General features: G+C 52.6%; 4 protein-coding genes across 4 annotated transcripts; 2 read left to right on the plus strand and 2 right to left on the minus strand.

The window, feature by feature from the left end:
* Positions 1 to 304: 304 nt before the first annotated feature.
* On the minus strand, positions 305 to 5,955 carry COCSUDRAFT_67729 (hypothetical protein; the record flags this gene model as incomplete). Its single annotated transcript, XM_005644120.1, has 12 exons — positions 305 to 776; positions 1,419 to 1,506; positions 1,642 to 1,726; positions 1,998 to 2,114; positions 2,420 to 2,543; positions 2,841 to 2,997; positions 3,212 to 3,326; positions 3,684 to 3,719; positions 3,990 to 4,125; positions 4,534 to 4,633; positions 5,135 to 5,328; positions 5,729 to 5,955. The coding sequence occupies 12 exons, from the start codon at positions 5,953 to 5,955 to the stop codon at positions 572 to 574; spliced, it is 1,584 nt and encodes a 527-aa protein (XP_005644177.1). The 3' UTR covers positions 305 to 571.
* Positions 5,956 to 6,982: 1,027 nt separating this feature from the next.
* On the plus strand, positions 6,983 to 8,302 carry COCSUDRAFT_48807 (catalytic subunit of N-acetyltransferase). Its single transcript, XM_005644121.1, has 4 exons — positions 6,983 to 7,206; positions 7,304 to 7,470; positions 7,604 to 7,730; positions 7,862 to 8,302. The coding sequence occupies exons 1-4, from the start codon at positions 7,129 to 7,131 to the stop codon at positions 8,012 to 8,014; spliced, it is 525 nt and encodes a 174-aa protein (XP_005644178.1). The 5' UTR covers positions 6,983 to 7,128; the 3' UTR covers positions 8,015 to 8,302.
* A 113-nt stretch (positions 8,303 to 8,415) lies between these two features.
* COCSUDRAFT_54568 (hypothetical protein) lies at positions 8,416 to 9,611 on the minus strand. Its single transcript, XM_005644122.1, has 4 exons — positions 9,373 to 9,611; positions 9,198 to 9,241; positions 8,934 to 9,094; positions 8,416 to 8,780 (listed from the first exon to the last, which is right to left on the minus strand). The coding sequence occupies exons 1-4, from the start codon at positions 9,504 to 9,506 to the stop codon at positions 8,646 to 8,648; spliced, it is 474 nt and encodes a 157-aa protein (XP_005644179.1). The 5' UTR covers positions 9,507 to 9,611; the 3' UTR covers positions 8,416 to 8,645.
* A 511-nt stretch (positions 9,612 to 10,122) lies between these two features.
* COCSUDRAFT_58383 (WD40 repeat-like protein) lies at positions 10,123 to 14,906 on the plus strand (the record flags this gene model as incomplete). The annotated part of the gene is made up of 9 exons (XM_005644123.1): positions 10,123 to 10,127; positions 10,604 to 10,718; positions 10,870 to 10,947; positions 11,441 to 11,680; positions 12,122 to 12,274; positions 12,611 to 12,775; positions 13,483 to 13,627; positions 14,232 to 14,439; positions 14,771 to 14,906. The coding sequence occupies 9 exons, from the start codon at positions 10,123 to 10,125 to the stop codon at positions 14,904 to 14,906; spliced, it is 1,245 nt and encodes a 414-aa protein (XP_005644180.1).
* Positions 14,907 to 17,031: the final 2,125 nt, after the last annotated feature.

The following is a 17,031-nucleotide window of genomic DNA, read 5'->3' on the forward strand; positions in this document are numbered from 1 at the left end:
TGGAGGCACCTGTGGATAGGGATCTACTTGAGGCTGGTCGCAAGACAATGCGTGATATAAGGTAAGATGCATGTGCTCCTTGCATACCTGTCTTCAGAATCTGGTATCTGGCACCAAAATACAGCAATCTGAAGGTGTGCGGCCAACCTGCAGGAAGGAAGTCAACAAGCAGATGCGAGACTTTGAACGGGAGATGCAAAGAAAAGATAGCGCGGTGAACCCTGGAGACAGCAAGTCCGCAGACAACTCAGCATCCTAGATTGCAAGTCGGACAGGTGACCTAGATTTTAGTATACCCACCAAAAAATCAGCGATGATATCTCAAAACCCCTTTCATCACCAGGTCGCAGCAATGATCAAGATTGCGAGAACAAGCCATTGCTTGACCTAGCATAAACCATATGCAGGGGCTCTCCCAAGAGACCACATGTCAGAGCTCTTACCATACTTTACTAGCACCTCAGTCTCCTCAAGCAATCAAAAGGAATCTTTCGATTGGGAGGGCACACGCTCACGTTCACTGCAAAAGAGCAAGCCCTCACAAATTTGGGGTGCCCAACTGTAGCTGATATCACTGGGGCCCCCAGCGCCGTTCAACACTAAGCACCATCAAATCGCGCGCGGCCGAGACGGCATCGCTGCCGTACTTTTGCGCCGCCGCCTCCACGCACTTCTCAGCAAATGTGTCCTTGAAAGTTCCCAGCCGCTGCCGGCCCAGCGCCGCGTTCGCATGCCGCTGCCCCATCTGTCGCTCTGCACCGGGGGCCCCAGATTGCCTGCCCGCCAGAGTAACGTGAGTATAGAGAGCTTGCAAAACAAGTCCCAAAATTTCGGGAGTGGATACGCTTAGAAGAGGCGTATTTCATAGCGATCACAACCCCTTACAAGGCCAATGCAGTTTGGCAAGTATACTCGATGAAATTTGACGAACCAACCGCCGATCAATGAATTACAAACAAATTTCATGAATAGATTTTGAAAGTGCTGGAAGACGACGCGGGGAAGAAATACAGGAACAGACGAAATGTTATCGGTTCTATATGTCTGGGACCCCTGAATAACGTGATCAATGACCGAAATGTGGCCAGATTGTAGGATCCGCTTTGAAGACAGCGTATTCAAAAAGCACAAATTGGGCTTGTGATATGAGTCTGTCCCTGCTGACAGAGTCTGTCACTGTTGTCGATACAACATACAGAACTGAGCATACCAAGTCTGTGTGATGTGTGACGGTGTTGCGCTGCTAACTATGGCTTGGCTTGGGTGGTTCATTCCAGTAGGGCAACCTGCCCGTGGATGATTGGGTCTTGCTTGGATCTGGCAAGTTCATCAAGGGGAAGGATATTGGCAGCCTTTGACTGGGTTTTATCAGCAGGTGCAAAAAGTGAAAGATTCAATTAGTGACATAAAGGAGGCACCTGTCAAAGGCAGGGGTGGCGGCTGCGGCTCCATTTGAGCTGGACTGGTCGGAAGATGAGCTGTCGCTTGCCTGTGCTTCTGGGAAGCCTGCACCATGAGACGAGCTTTCAAATTCTAATTCAACCTCAGGTGGGGTTTTTATGAGCTCTACAGCCATAATCTCGACAGTCCAAAGAGAGCAAAATGGCATTACAGTGTCAGTCAGGGTTCCATGGGACGCACCTGTGAGCACGAGATGCCTCACATCAACCTGGCTCGCCAACACACCCGCACCTTCTGCACAGCTCCCGCCTTCGTCCATCCTGACCTGTACCATCCCACAAAGCTTCCTCAAGCTCGTCAAACCACAGCCACTGCTGCACGCAGCAGAGAGAAAGCGATACAGCGTGCTCACCTCACATGCGGTCTACCACCTGAATCAAAAACAGAACCACACATCTGTGCAAGCGCTCTACATGCACAGCAGCTGTGCCAACTGATCCCTTGTACCAAATCCAGTGCATGTCTATTCCCGGGCGGTTCTGAGCATGCCGCAAGCCAGACAGGAAGACTGACAGCTGGAGGCAGGGCAGTCACACCTGGGAGATGGCAGGGTGAACCAGCAGGTCACACCCGGTAGCCCATTGCCGCGTAGTGCTGGCCACGGCCTCCCCCAGAATCGCCACGCTGCGGCCGACGATGGTTGGACCCACCACCTGCACAGGCGCACATTACACACTCGAATTCCTGTATCATATCTCAGCAGTGCAGTACATGAAGCATAGCATATCCCAGCATTGGTCCCCAGCTGCTCGTGAGATCTTCTCAGCACCCGGCAATAGCTGGCCTTTGCTGCATCTCCTGATTGGTTCAATTCACTTTGAGGGCCCGTCTTGATGCTCAGCTGCAGCACTCAATCAAAGATAGAAGTTTTATTTTGTTCTTCACATGTGTGCAACCTGGTCCTGATCGGCTGCTGGTGATGGCGAGGGAACGAGGGCATCAGAAGGCAGCGACTCACCTGCTCGGGGCGGATGATTTCGCCGCTGCGGCTGAGCACGCTCTCGCCGGCCTTGACCCGCGAGTAGTCCCTGCCGGGCCGCACTCCCAGCTCCTCACACGCCGCCACGTTCAGCGTCCCCGCCCTACACCAATCAAACGCTCTTTCGCCCATCTGATCCTTCAAGTAGCACCCTTAAAGATTGCAAGCAAGTGATAGCCTGCCTACGGCACATGAAAGAAGCTGCACTGAGCGTATCATAATTACCACTAGAACATGCAAGTGAAAGTCTTGACAAAAGCCAGTGACGCTGTGGGTCATACACTGCACGAAGATTGTAGCCATGCATGTGCTGTGCTGATCGACGGTATCCTTATAGGGCGTGCGAGAGTCGGCAAGTTACTCAATGCATGCAGTTTCGAAGCTTGCAAAGAAAAAGCACGCGACATGATCAGAGACACGCCTGTCGCTCTCGCGTACAACGTAGCCGAAGCTCTGCGGCCGCTGCGACAGAGGCGCCGCACAGACCGTGAAATTCTCGTCACAGCGCACCGTCCAAGTCATCTCCTCAGGCGCCACATCACTCCTGGATGGATCGCCTGCGCAGACACACTCCCACCTTATGCCACTTCCGTCTCTCTTGCAATTTTCCAAGTATCCATGGAGAGGCAGCGCCATGCATACTTCCAAATAATCTACGTGAGTATTATGGCTGTTCTTGCAAGTTGAAGGCCATGTGCTTGATCATTGCATCCTGTGTCAAGCACGACCCCAAATGAAAATTGCTAGGCGTAAGGCATGAAAGTTGCGCACCTGGGTCTGGCAGGCGCTGCTCCACCAGCACAGCGCGCTCGTCAGATCCCTTGCGCTTCTTCCGCCGCTGCTGGTGCCGCTTTGTCAGCTGCATGATCTGCCCGTCATAATACCCCTGGCGTGCAACAACCCACGGGGTGAAGCACATATATTGGGGACCTCATTTCTCAGCCGCCGTGCATTGCCCCCTACTCTGAGCCTGCATGCCTGAGCAGAAGGGAAGCTGTATAGCGCCCTCCAGCCATCTCCCGAGAGTGCCCCATGATGTGCCAACCCCGATGCCAAGACTCTGAGCAAACATGAACAGCTGACATTAGCAGGACACATCACCCTTCAGCTGGGCAGAGCAGCTTTACTAGTTGGTGAAAGTGTTACACACAGACGTCCTTTTCTAGACCCTTCCATCCTTTTTGCTCATCCATCAGGTATGACAGCAAACCTGTCTTGATAGCATGCAAGATGGACAGCTCACCTCAGGAGGCATTCTTATTATTATTACACGCTCTTCCTGCCAAAGGCAAGGTGCGTCTGCAGACAAGCTGCATGTAAAGGCTGCCAAATTCCTACCCCTTGTTGGACTCGCCAGATCCAAGCAAGACACAATCATCCGTGGGCACGGTGCTCAGTATTTGTACCGCCCCCCGCCAGCCAGGAGGCATTGACAACTACAAATATCACAATTCATAGTAATATTTAGCACCCCCTGCTCATGCACATTCCAGGGTCTTGAGAAATCAATAAAGGGGCATGCCTGGGGGTTGAGTTGGTCGGGAGGCACCCGCATGCGGAAGAGGCAGCAGCGGTGCTCCAGCTGCTCTGGACGGTCCATTTCCTCCTCGGGAACAGGGGATGTCACAAATTCGTGCACCACCACGGGCATCACTATGTACGTGTCCGACACCGTCAGGAATGTCCTGCGCGCACGCCAGCACATGCCAGGTCATCAGTCTGTCACCAGACTTTGCTAGTTCCTTGCAGGGCATTCTGAGGAAGAGCGCAGAGAGTGGGACGCTGCATGTGAAGCAGCACAGGCAACACCATCCGCTGAAGACGAAGAGTCTGCAGGTGCAAATGCATCCTCGCTTGCATGTTGGCATACATTTCCTGTACTACGCAGGGTAGGGTATTATCACATCGCCCCCGATTTGCGGCAGATGCTCTAGACATGCTATCACTTACTGCGTTGATGCTTGTTGGCGGACATAAACATCAAGCTGCCCAAGAGTTGTCCACCCACATCAATCTGCTTGCTTACTGAACAAAGATCATCAAAGCTGAATATCCAGGGGGGCCTTGTTATCACAAAGATGGCAGGCCCTCACCGCAGGTACTCTGCCAGGCCCGGGGGACCATAGATGTGCAGGGGCAGGTCCGAGGTGTCCATGCCCACCTCCCTGGCAGCGCTGCAGATGCACATCATGCCTGCACCCCGCATCACACCTCCCACTCAATTCATTTCTTGGCTGCGCAGGAATCATCGTTGAACCCAAAAGACCATCTCAATCTACCCTGCGCCCACCCGGCCGCTGCACTCAGGCTCAATGCCCCCACAATCCGTTTATGGTAAAGAATAGTCATTGGCAATCTGCTTGGCACTCAAACAGCGAACAAAACACTGCTGAAGGAAAAGCAGTCCTCTGCGCTGCGCTAATAAGAAAGTCTGGAGCTGCAGCACTCCTTGGCATCAATGCCGAGCCCCACAAGGAGCATTTACAGGAAAGGGTCACGATGGTTCTCATGCCATTGACTGAAGAGTGATCCACTGAACCCTGAGGCGCCAGCTTGACCTGAAAGTATTAAAACACCTGGTAGGTAGGGCAGGATGCAAAGACAGGCCTGGCTCGGTCATGGGGCCACTCAGTCTGATCAGAATTTAGAGTCAGGACATGGGCAGAAATGAAGCAAAAACGATGTAAGATATACACGTAACCGATAAGAAATGCTGGTGCATGCCTGGGAGGCCAAAGGCTGAGTCGCCGCTGGCGCGGGTGACAAAGACGCGGTCGATCTTGCCCGGCCGCACCAGTGCCTGTTTAAGCAGTTGCCGCTGCGTGTCCTCCCCGCAGTCGAACAGCCAATTGCTCTTGCCCTTGCGCAGCGCCACAGCCCGCGATGACCTAGCACCCGCAAGAAATAAGCACCAGATCCGCGCAGGAGATATGCATGTATTGAAGCCTGGAATTTGAGCATTTCGCCTTCTGTAGCAGCAGGTCTCAGCTTTTGATACTGAGTTGAATGCGAGATTGTGAGCGTTTTCCCCTCCTGTAGCAGCAATTCTGGACTTTCAATACCGATCTGTGGCGCATGCAGCCACGCGGATCACGCGCTCGGCATGCTCCCAGAATGCTTAATCCCGGCATGCTTACTAGTGGGCCTGGTGCGCTCAGTAAATGCCATATAAGTTTGCACGCTGCCGTCTGCTTCGCACGCCTTCTCCGGCCTCGAGCTTGTCACGCAAGTGGCTGCTTCAAGGGACAAAAGCAGGACCAGCAAGGCTTTTGAAGTAGAGGAATCAACCTGGCCTTGGTGGGCCGCTGGGCTGCTGTGCCAAAGAACACAAGCTGCATGTCGGAGGTGTTGGCAACGGCCTCCTCAGAGCTGGGATCAAGCTCTCTCACGGCAGCCCGCTCGGTTTCCTGCCTCTGCGCCAGCTTCTGCTGCTGCTCAAGCACCGCTGCCTGCGGTGGCAGCCGCCCTCTTCCTGGCTTCCTTCCCCTGCTGGGCCCTAACCCTGCCAGGGACATCGCAGTAATACACTCATCCGGAGGGCTCCACTGGATGATTGCAGCCATCTTTGACACTGCTCTTCAAGAATTTCCCCTCATGCATGCTCTAACTACTTGACAAAGACACACCTGTGTTGTAAGGGCCTATTGCATGACACAGTCAGTGGCAACAGGCTGAGCAAAGGATACAAGCTGAGCAAGGCAGCGCACAAGAAGGGAGTCTTTAGTTCGCACCTGTCCCAAAGCTGTTCCGAGGCATCATCCTCCTTTCTGTGATAGGTCCCCTCCTCCTCTTGTTTGGGTGCCTCCTGTGTGGGCCGCTGGCTGCAGCTGTCCTGCTGGCTCCAGCTGGTGACGGCCTTCCTCCCCACGCGAGAGGCCTTTGCATGACTCCTTGTTGCCTGAGAAGCGTGCTGACATGCAGTCCCCGGCTTTCAGGGAGTCTTGGGCTGACAACCAGACATCTGTAACTGCCTAGCTGCTCTGATATGCCCCATCTCATCCCAGGAAGAAGCTGTGCAATTCGAGCATTCATGGGACACTCCCGAATATGAATATTCTGAGGTGTTGCCTTATTGAAGGTGTATTTTCCTGTAACTGTGCACTCCTTTCCAGAGGTAGTCCCAAGCAATCGGACAGTCCCAGAATCGAGGATCGCAAGATCAGAGAGGGTACACGATACAAGGTGTTGCAAACGGAGAATGCGACTCCTCAGCATGCAGCTTTGTCAGCTGATTGACGTTTTGAAACGTCACGACACTGAGAACATCGTGTGCAATCGAGACACCAGAACCTCGCCAGTGAGATTGAAACTTTGATGCCCACAAAAAATCTATTTCTTGTACTATAACGACTTTGGACTCCTGGATGGCTGAAGATTAATCTCGGAAGCGACTTGAACCAAGGTGGTAGGCTCTGTCTGGTACAAATCCCCTCCGACATGAGGGGGTCGATGTGCTCCGTGCAGTCGTTTCTTGGCAATCGATGATAAAAGAATTTGCCTCTGTTGAAATCTGCGCACCTGTTGTATGGTATAGGCTGCGATGCTGCACTTAGATTGAGTAGCAGGGGGAAGCCCTGCGCGTCCATATCTGTCGTCGTTTTTCATGATGACGAACAGAAGCTTTTTGATGAGACCTCGATTTAAGGAAGTTTGGCATTGAAAGCCAGCAGACATTACAGTCCAGGGCAATGACGACTTTGAGGCGTTTCACATGCGATGATCTATTCACGTTCAACAGCGTGAACTTGGACTTTTTTACAGAGACAGTGAGCCTCTTCAGCACAGCTTTGTATTTTATAATGACTCTCAAGTTTGCTTGCGATCAATGAGCTGATGTGTCCCTGATCGACCCTTGGTGCGCAGTACAATCTGCCCTTCTATCTGCAGTACCTGGCAAACTGGCCAGAGTACTGCTTGATGGCGGAAGGGGCGGGCCAGCAGGCTATGGGGTACATCCTGGGGAAGGTGGAAGGCGAGGACGAGAACTGGCATGGTCATGTCACAGCCCTCACTGTGGCACCAGACTTCAGGTGCAGACTATACCTTGGCTTTGCTGCAGTCCTGTCAGAACCTTCGCTGATGCAGCATTACACACCAGAGGGGTACAGTGCGGATCAACGGAAGGCTTGCAAGCCAGCATGTAAATCATTCTCCTGCTCTCAGGCGACAGGGGCTTGCTCGCAACCTAATGGATCTGCTGGAGAGCGTCACACACAAAGTGCACAACGGCTATTTTGTGGATCTGTTTGTGCGCCAGTCCAACTCCAATGCAATTGGAATGTACACAAAGGTGCAGTTCTCCCAGCTTACTTGTCATTGTCACCAAAAGTTCAGCGCTCTGCAATCTGAGACATGGAGAACGCCTGAATCGCTGCAGATGTCTGGCGAAATTTTCTCATGTTTGGTGTGGTGTCTGCGCAGTTTGGATACAGTGTGTATCGGACGGTGATTGGGTACTACAGCGGGGTGGAGGATGCATATGACATGAGGAAAGCAATGCCAAGGGATGTGCGCAAGCGCTCCCTCATTCCTATAAAGAGCAGGATATACCCACACGAGCTGGAGACAGACTGAGTGCGGCGGGAGGCCGCGCCGGTTCAGGATTAGTTTCATTGCTGTGAGTTGCAGCTTTTGTTGTGTTGGACCTGTAGAATCTTTACATGTGCCTGTTGCCAACAGTGTAATTTAAAATGTTGGCAGATCGTGTCAGGTGGCTTCTGCATCACTGGTGCACCAGTAGTACTAGAGTGGCGACTCCAACTTGGCTGAATCTGTGGGTCCTTCGAGTCCTGAATGTCATGAACTGAGTCAAGTGTCAAAACGGACAGGAGAGACGCATTTGTAATCTTGTGATTTGGGCTCAAGCTGCCAGCTACTAACGCTGCTACAAGCAGTCGACTTGTAGATTTCAAGCTTTCTGACATCACCTGCTCGGAACTTGTAAACACTGATTCATTACATGAAAATATCGGCGCCGGGCCGCGCGGCCATAGCAGACGCAGCTCGCCTGTACTTGTTTACATGGGTGTCTGATTCATCTGCTGTGGGACTTTTTCTCTGAAGCTTCATTCAGTGAATGCAGCTGCTAAGCTATCCTATCTATGGAGTCACCTGAAAGAACACTGGCATGGCACAACGGTCTTGAACAGATACAAGTGGAGTAAAGCACCTCTGCTGATGGTCCGCAATCCAAATACACAATGCCTCAGGAAGACTCGGGCTGGATGTTTTGCTGCGCCCTGCTGCCCTGAGGCACCACATTGAAGTCGACATCCAAGCAGAACAGCTGCGGCGCATCGTTCCCCTTGCCCTTGGCTGTGATGCGTACTGTGTAAGGACCCTGCAGAATCAAGCTCCAACTTGGGTCCATCAACTCACTATGGACATCAGTGAGATGAAGTTTGCAGACAATTGCAATTAGAGCGGTGCTGCAATGGTTGATGACTCGGGGTGGCCTAGCCCTGTGCTGTGTTGAGCAGTGTCTAAATCTTACCGGGGGAGTGATAATGGGGAAGGGTTCCTCCAGCGCCACTATGACGGGCCCCTTCTTCACCGGGCAGGCTGTCTTCTCGCACAGATCCTGAGACTGGCTGTAGATTGGGAAGCCATGGTATGCCACGCTGATGTCCAAGGATCCCGAGCCAATCTCGACATCTGCACAAGCACTCCTCACCATTCAGTTGCACAAGAATGCAGTCTGGGCGCATGTGACAAGTATCACGGCCTGGATGTCGTTCCAGTTGTGCAGGATACAAACCTGCTGTGGCATCTATTGTGAACTTCGCAGTGGAACCAGGAAACCTGCAGATCAATAACTTGTGTACATCAGCTATCATTGGCATCATTTTAGAGGAACAATGACTCTGAAAGTCCTGCAACACCAAAATCAAGCATAGAAATGCTATTACTAGGCCTTGGGATGCGAGGCATACGGTGGATCGGGCGTGAGGTCGACATCTTTTATGCTCGATTTGCTCTCGACATCTGTGCAAGGCTTCCAGGAAAAGGCGGCACAGCTGTGCAGCAAGGAGATGCAGAGCAAAGCGATACAAATCTTGGAGATCATCGCAGAGACAGCTGAATATATGACTTGAACACGCTCTTCCTTACTGGCAACCCAGGATTTCGACGATACTAGCTAGACTGAGAAATCATATGACCTGCACAAAGTGGGTGCGATCCTCGCTGGACTCGCCCTTCTGCTTGACTTCTGTGCTTTGCCATGCCGCCCGATCAGGCAACGTACCACGTGGCTCTGAGGGCTTCTTGATGCCGATGTAAACCCTGGGAAGATCACTTGGTTTTGCAAGGTCTAGGAAGCAAAATTCTCTACAGGGAAGTGCGTGTGAGTCCGCCGATTGAGCTTAGATTACGTGTATTGAAGTTTGTGAATGGTGTGAGTGTCCGTAGATTCCTGTGAGAACCAGGCAACTGGTGTTAGTCTGGGTTGGCGCGTGTTGCTTGGTGGGCCCTAAGCACGCGCAGGCGCGATTTGCGCCCGGTGGGGCTTTTGATACTTGTGTTGGTATCACAATGAAGCCAGCCACAGGCGGCAGGAGGGGCTCGAGCACTGGCGGCACGGGTCACAAAGCTTCACGCGGTCAGAGTCAGAGTCAAACAACGCCAACACAGATGATGTCAATGATCCATGGTGCACAAGCTGGCTTGCACACCAGGTGCGAATGTCGTTTTTATCTCATGTGCATCCTGTGAGGTACAAGGGGGACCCCCCAAGGCAGTGGATTTTGCCCTGGACGCAGCCTTGACAACCCTTTCAACGAAGCCACACAGGAGTATTGGAAGACCGTCAACGGAGTTTGGGCTCAATTTAATGATTTGACAGTGACTGCAATGATTCAATCCCCATGATTTTGACAAGCACCTTGTAAAAATGGGGATGTCTCATTTAAGTAGCGCATCCTGCTACTTTAGATATATATACCGATTGCATGGTTTGATGCATGTTGTCCGAGCCCAGCAATGACGGCTGCGTGTTTTCTGGCAATTTGTCGCCCATTTCTACTCTGCCAGGTCGTGCAGTGGTCTAGCACGATCGCACCAGCAAGACCAAAAGCCAGGTCAGGGCAGTTCGGAGCATAACTCAACATTGTGTCGTCTTTGCAATCCAAATTGGCGCACTAACGCGCATGCAACGTTGTGCAGGGGAGATTTTGAGCGGGAGATGCGGGCGTCAGTGCTCAACAAGCTGCCATCTGTGCTGCGGGAGAGGGAGTTCCCTTGTTGGAGGTGGAAGGAGTTTGACAAGGGCTTTGCATGCGTAAGTGACAGCTTGCCTCCTGGGACATTGGCGTTCTGCAGTGCTGTGAACGTGCTAGGACCCGTCAAGGACTTGACTCCTTCTTGATCTTGTGCTTCAGTCAGTTGATCGTATTACAGTGTGCTGAGGCTTTCTTTCTGGTGGAATGCAGGAATGGCTGAACCCTGAGACTGTGGTGGTCGGCACCAAGTGCAACAAGCTTATCTGCCTTAACACAACCACCCAACAGGTACGACTATCCCTGCCATCATCCCTGCTGGGCCCCTGTGACATGCTGCGCTGCAATTTACTCCTAAATTTGCATACAACCAAAGCATAGTCAACTTCACATGTGTCATCAAATGCGTCCAGCAGGTGCCTGAGATCTACATTGTTCACACATTGTTAGCACATGCTCGCAGTGATTGGCGGTGAATGCCACATTCACTGGTTGCTTGTGTTGTCCATCAGCTTTCAAAAGTGTGCAGCACAGCAGAGACATCGACGCGCGTTAATACAATTCATTAGATTGGGTTGTGGCTCCTCGTGAAATTTGAGTGTCCTGCCCTGCAGCTGATCGATTAGATTGTCTGCTGTGCCTAGGCAGGGGTCAAGGCTTCAGACAATGATCAGGACCGGAAATTCGATGATCAATGGGAGCAGGATGATAAAGAGTCAGGTGGAGGTATTTGCCTACATTGGCGTGTAACACATGCCATGACAAAAATTCTTGCACTGCGCAGTTCCAACGAGTGGCGCTACCGCGCGCGCCGCCGCGGCCGCCGGGGGTGCCGCAGCCGCTGCCGGATGCGCCGGCCGTCAACAGCTGCGGCATCCACGCGATAGCGCTCAGCCCCGACCGGCGGCTGCTTGCGACCGGCGGCGCCAACCCCTCCGACTGCCAGATCCTAGCTGTGCGCGACGAAGCCTCCATTGCGGCGGCGCCGCAGGCCCCTCAGCTTGACCCTGTGCAGACTCTAGTGGTGCGCGCCCTCGCCCTTTTACACACTTTGTTCGCAGTCATTTGCTTGATTTGCCCCTTACAGTTGTCACAAAATGGCTGCAAGTGCCCCTGGGAATTGTCAGAAAGTGTCTGCTGCCAGCTTGAGGGGGATGTCGCCGCTGCGAGTGGGCATGCCGAGGTCGTAGCAAGAGCCATAAGCATGAACATAGAGGGCCTGTCACTTGCAGAATGATGTGGCTGCGTGTGCTGCGACTGTGGGTGGGAGAGGCAGTGTGCAAGGTGACAGGCTGGCGTAGGCAGGAGGGCTACACACAGGGCGAGGATACAGGCTCACATGCTAGTCTTGTGTCTAGCTACTTGCGGCGGACAAAATTTGAAAAGGTAGATGGCAAGGTTGAAAGGATGGGTTGCTCAAAGGCACCGGGAATTATTTGATGAGCGCTGCTGGGATTATATGCAGGGCCACACGGACTGGGTGTTTGGGATCGCTTGGGTGACAGACAGGCATGTGGTGACGGGGTCGCGAGACCAGCGCCTAAACCTGTGGAAAGTGGACACAGAGCCCAATAGCAGCCCCAACCTGCAGCCTCTCGTCTCCCACTTCCATGTTATGGTGAGTCACCTCCCAGCCACCCCTGTTGTCACACTGCACTCTGAGCTTTTTAAGGTGTATTTTGGGGGAGTGGGCAACACTATTGTCCTCCTTAACTGACTGACGAAGGCCACCTTTGTCTTGCAGCAGTGTGCATGAAGCTAGCGGCCTTCTTGTTGGCTTTGCAAGGCGGCAGATGTGGATTTTTCGTATGCACATCTGTCCTCACATGTTGCTAATCTGCAGATGGGGGAGTGAAATTGAGGGAAGAAAGGAGTTGCATTTGAGGGAAGTAGATACTTTCACAATCCGCTTTGGTTGCGCCTGACACGTTGCAACGGTGCTGGCTGCGCGCAGGACAAGAGGGAAGAAAAGAATTACAAGGTGAGGGACGTCAAATTCAATCGCAACCTGGGCCGACTGGCGTCGCTCACAACCAACGGCTGCGTGCAGTTCTGGGACCCCCATGCCAACTTTGACAGAAATGTGAGCGCCCCCACCTCTCCTCTTGCGCCGTCACTGGTCTGCAACAGTGCCATGTTTTTGCTGTTCATATTGAACAAGGCGCCCCATGGTTGATTGGGCCTTGCTTGGATCTGGCGAGTCCATCAAGGGGTAGGAGATGTGGCAGCCTTTACCTTCCGCTTGTCTGCAGGCGCACCTTGCCTCTGGCAGGTAAAGCGTGAAATGGAACAGGGACCTACAAGACAGAGACCCCATCAAGGCATAGTCGTGTTTGTACTTGTCATACTGCTTGCACTGCCCTCTGGCATGCTTGCTTCGTCGTCATTTCCAGTCAAGATTTCAGGACTGCCAGCAAGCAGCTCTGGCACTGTCACTGTGTAGCACTTCTGGGTGATCCTGCCGAGGAGAGCACTCACGAAGGATTGGTGCAGGGGCTGTGCGGTGTCACTCTGTCGGATATCTAGGTGACTGTGTCAGGGAGTGGACTGAAGTGCTCATCCTAAACCCGCATTGAATAATTTATATCTGGCCAAACGGGTGTGGATGAATAGAATCCTAACTCCCAAAATGTAAACCCTTTGATGAAATTGAGACTAGATTCGGAAAGCTCTCGACGAGCCCAATCCAATGGAGCACGACCATGGTGTTTATGGAGTCAGGAAGACCCCTCGCTGCTTTGAAAAGTTTCCCGCACCCCCAGTGGTCCGAATCTTAGAATGAGCACTACAGTACTCATCAAGGAGTGTGTGGCGATGGCTGTGCAGGTGAAGTTGAAACACAGCAAGGAGGTGGTGTGCCTGGCGATGAGCGACAACCTGGTGGCAGTGGGCAGCCAGAGCCACATCACCCTCGTGGACCCCCGCCAGAAGACCCCCGTCCAAGATGTGGAGTCCCTAGATGAGGGCCACGGTGCGACCCCTAAAAAACCCCCTCCTTAACCCACACCCCATCACCCTCTTGCTATTCCCCGCATCCTGATATCCCCTCCGGCTTGGATCTGGCAAGCCCAACCAGGGGTGAAATGTGTGGCAGCCTTTAGCTCCAGCTTATGTGCAGATGCACCTAACCCCTGGCAGGAACAGGATGTGATGATACTAATATTTCCTGCATCTGTACCTTGCACCGTTGGCTTCTGCAAACTCAATGCTAGGCTATAGTCCTGCAGTGCCCCTCTTTCAGATTGCGGCGGCTGTAGTCCCCGCCAATCTGCGCGGCTGTTATACCACCCTCTGCGCGCCATGTCATACACCTTTCAATTGCACAAGTACACCCTGTAGTAAAGGCTTTGGCAATTTGCTACCGGCCCTCCTGTCCCAAGAGACCCACTTCACGTTTGCTGCAGCGTCTCTTGCCCTGCAGATGTATGCAATGATTGTGTGAGGTGATTTAGTGTGATGAGAGTCTCTCGGGGAGCCCTTTATCCAGATCATGTAGGATTGATCCTGCCAAATGAAGCAGGCATGCTGTGCATGCTGTGCCTGACTTCCACTGACCACACGTCTTGATCCTGCAGGCGTGCGCTCGCTGAACTTCCTGGACCATCTGCTGTCAGCCGGCAGCGGCCGGGGGCGAGTGTTCTTCTACGACCTGCGCGCATCGGCGTACCTGGACCTGGATATTGCTGCGAAGCGGCAGCACTTGGGCGCCTCGCTCTCCGAGCCGGAGCGTGGCTGCCTGCAGTGCGGGACCGGCTACCTCAACCAGACCGACCCCGTCTACCTGTGCGTTCCCTGCAAACCCCCTGCAATTTCCCTGTTGTCATGCGGATCTATTTTGTAACGTCAGACATCTATCCCTCTGCTGTTCTGCTGCCTTGTTGATGCATCTTTCGCTCGGCAGCATTTCTTGGGCCTTCACTGCCATGAGGTAAAGATCATAATCGTATCTGCAGTCTGCATGCTCCTGTGCATGCTGTGCAGAAGTGCCTGCTGGTGCGGCGTGTAAATTTCCGCATTCATCAAGCAATTGCCAACAATCGCATTATTGTAACCAGTGTCTGGGGTCTTGCAATGAGGCGCGGGGATCCTCATCGTGTGCCACTACCTGGTGCAGGGAGCACTTCAGCGGGGAGCAGGTCTTCAACGCCTGCTACTCGCATGCATGGGATCCCACGCGCACTCGCCTGGCGGCAGTGGGGGGTCCGCTGGCCTACGGCCTCCGCGGCAGTTACATGGCCGTCTGGAATTAGGCCTGCCCCGCCCCAAACCCGGCCGCGCCACGATCCGTTCCGGCAGCGTCTCGATCCGTTTCGGCCACGCCCGCGCCCGGCTCGCCGTCTCTCAAGACTTTTGTACTGCAGCACTGAAGCAGGCTCGTGGCAGGCTGACTGGGGAATGAGTAACCAGCAGCTGAGCTCGCCCTGCGTATAAATTTGCTCTGCATGGACCTGCTTATTCCACAAGCGGGTGCCTCTAAAATGCAGGGCGGCCGCGCCCCCCGGTGATGATGTCAGCACCTGGAGGCGCGGCATGACAAATTCAGTGGAACGGCAATTTTTTGCGTGTGTGTGTACTACTAATCCGTGGTACCTTTGCACTGACACTTCTGGCGACATCTGTACATTCTTGCTGCTCTTGGGGATATTATATCACAATAGCAGTGCCCTGTGATAAATCGCCCCCTGGGATGCATGTAAATTTAAGGGCGGGGTCTTGCAATTGGCTCTGCAGAGTCCCCTTAGAGCTCTGCTGAAGTCGAGGCACTTGTTCTTCTGCCTTTTTAGGTGGACAGGGCTGTTCAACCATGGTACTCGAATAATCACAAGAACCAAATACTTGCTCAGCGTGTGCTTTAGTTATGTAGCAATTGACTTTGACACTGGCAGCATGGAGAGGTTGGGCCTGTCTTATTGACATGAGATGGTAGACTGTGTCGTGGCATACGCTTTGTCTGTGTGTATGCAGCATTGACCCCTGAGCAATGGGATTTATCTGCTCATGAACTGTAACATTGCCAAAGATTGTGTTCTGCAGCTGAGCAGGCTTGAAAATCACAATTTTCTTTCCAAAAACCAGCACGAGAGTTCCTTGTACAAGGAATGCATGTGTTAAAGATTGCAATCACTGTAGTGGCAAATGAGACAGTCCATCTGGACAGACATCTTCAAAATCAGCAAGCACTTGCATCAAATCAAGGATCAGAAGATTTCAGCACTTGAAATCATCCACAAATGTAACACAATTCATGAATGCAAAGCACCCTGTCTGATGCACACTAAACTTGCATAGCACAGACAACATCAGGCGTTCGACAGGCACTGTACTTATCTTTCCTCGGAAAATCAATCAGAATCACATGACACCTTGTGATGACCATCCTATCCACACAATCAGGACTCTCTATCCCCACTTTTGGCATCATGTCTTCTCAACCAATCACAGGATGGCAGAGCAGTCAAACTTCAAGGCTGCAGCACGCGAGTCTGTTCTGAAGAGACAAACATCTCCAGTCGCATCTAAGGGGGCAAACTCCCATTAATAGCTTTGGCCAAACCAAAAGCTAGTGTCAAAAGAAGCTCGCTCAACAGGTCACACCGCAATCCTCCCTCGCTAAGCAAGAGCCATGCTCAGAAGAAATGTCAGGCACCTGCATCAGCAGGCGCAGAAGTACTAGAACTAGCAAGTCTGGCCTAAACATTACAAATGTGACTGTCGCTGCCATTGACAGCGACTCAGCTACCCTGAGGGGTCAATAAATGTTTGGTAGCCTTCCAGCCAGATGCGGGTCTTGACTTGTCAAACCCCAGCATAAGAAAGCTCACTCAACTGTTGTACACTCAGGCAAGGTTTGCAATTCGCACGGTGAACCTGACTATGCAGCTCCGCATGATAATCACCAGACATCGCATCAAATACCGCTAACGCAGTAAGTCAGATCAGGGTACACGTGCAACAAATGCACAATTGAGACACGGTCTCTCTCAACATGCCTGTGACGGCATGGATCTCAGAAGGTGTTGGGACGCTTTCCGTTCTGGTTAAGGAGCTTTGCGTCCGCTTCGCGTACAGCCCTCTTCAGATGCTCTGTCTGGTACAACAACTTTCCCTTCTCCAGTGCGACCTGTGTGCCGCTAGTAAAGTCAGGGAAAACAGTAGTATGGACTGTTGGTTTCCCCCACAGAATGGTCCGCTATGCAACAAGTCTACTCGCAACTTTTGCCGAGATATACCATTGATGGTCATTTGGAAGAGTGAGTAAGAGAATCACCAGCTTGAGTTGGACTTCTTGCATTTCATACTGCTGCTTGCTCGCCAAAAGCTGCACCCTGATCTTTTTAAGCTCTTCGAGGGCGCTGAGATCTGCTGGTGAATTTG

Source organism: Coccomyxa subellipsoidea (assembly GCF_000258705.1).
Source record: "Coccomyxa subellipsoidea C-169, whole genome shotgun sequence".
NCBI lineage: Eukaryota > Viridiplantae > Chlorophyta > Trebouxiophyceae > Coccomyxaceae > Coccomyxa > Coccomyxa subellipsoidea.

What these genes read in the sequence shown, in the direction of transcription:
- COCSUDRAFT_48807 (XM_005644121.1), top strand. Translation starts at nt 7,129, where the DNA reads ATGACGACTTTGAGGCGTTTCACATGCGATGATCTATTCACGTTCAAC. An exon ending in ACTGTGGCACCAGACTTCAG is followed by an intron (nt 7,471 to 7,603) that starts GTGCAGACTATA and finishes TCCTGCTCTCAG; the next exon opens with GCGACAGGGGCTTGCTCGCA. An exon ending in CAATTGGAATGTACACAAAG is followed by an intron (nt 7,731 to 7,861) that starts GTGCAGTTCTCC and finishes GTGTCTGCGCAG; the next exon opens with TTTGGATACAGTGTGTATCG.
- COCSUDRAFT_54568 (XM_005644122.1), bottom strand. Translation starts at nt 9,506, where the DNA reads ATGATCTCCAAGATTTGTATCGCTTTGCTCTGCATCTCCTTGCTGCAC. An exon ending in GACCTCACGCCCGATCCACC is followed by an intron (nt 9,242 to 9,372) that starts GTATGCCTCGCA and finishes ATTGATCTGCAG; the next exon opens with GTTTCCTGGTTCCACTGCGA. An exon ending in CACAATAGATGCCACAGCAG is followed by an intron (nt 9,095 to 9,197) that starts GTTTGTATCCTG and finishes GTGCTTGTGCAG; the next exon opens with ATGTCGAGATTGGCTCGGGA.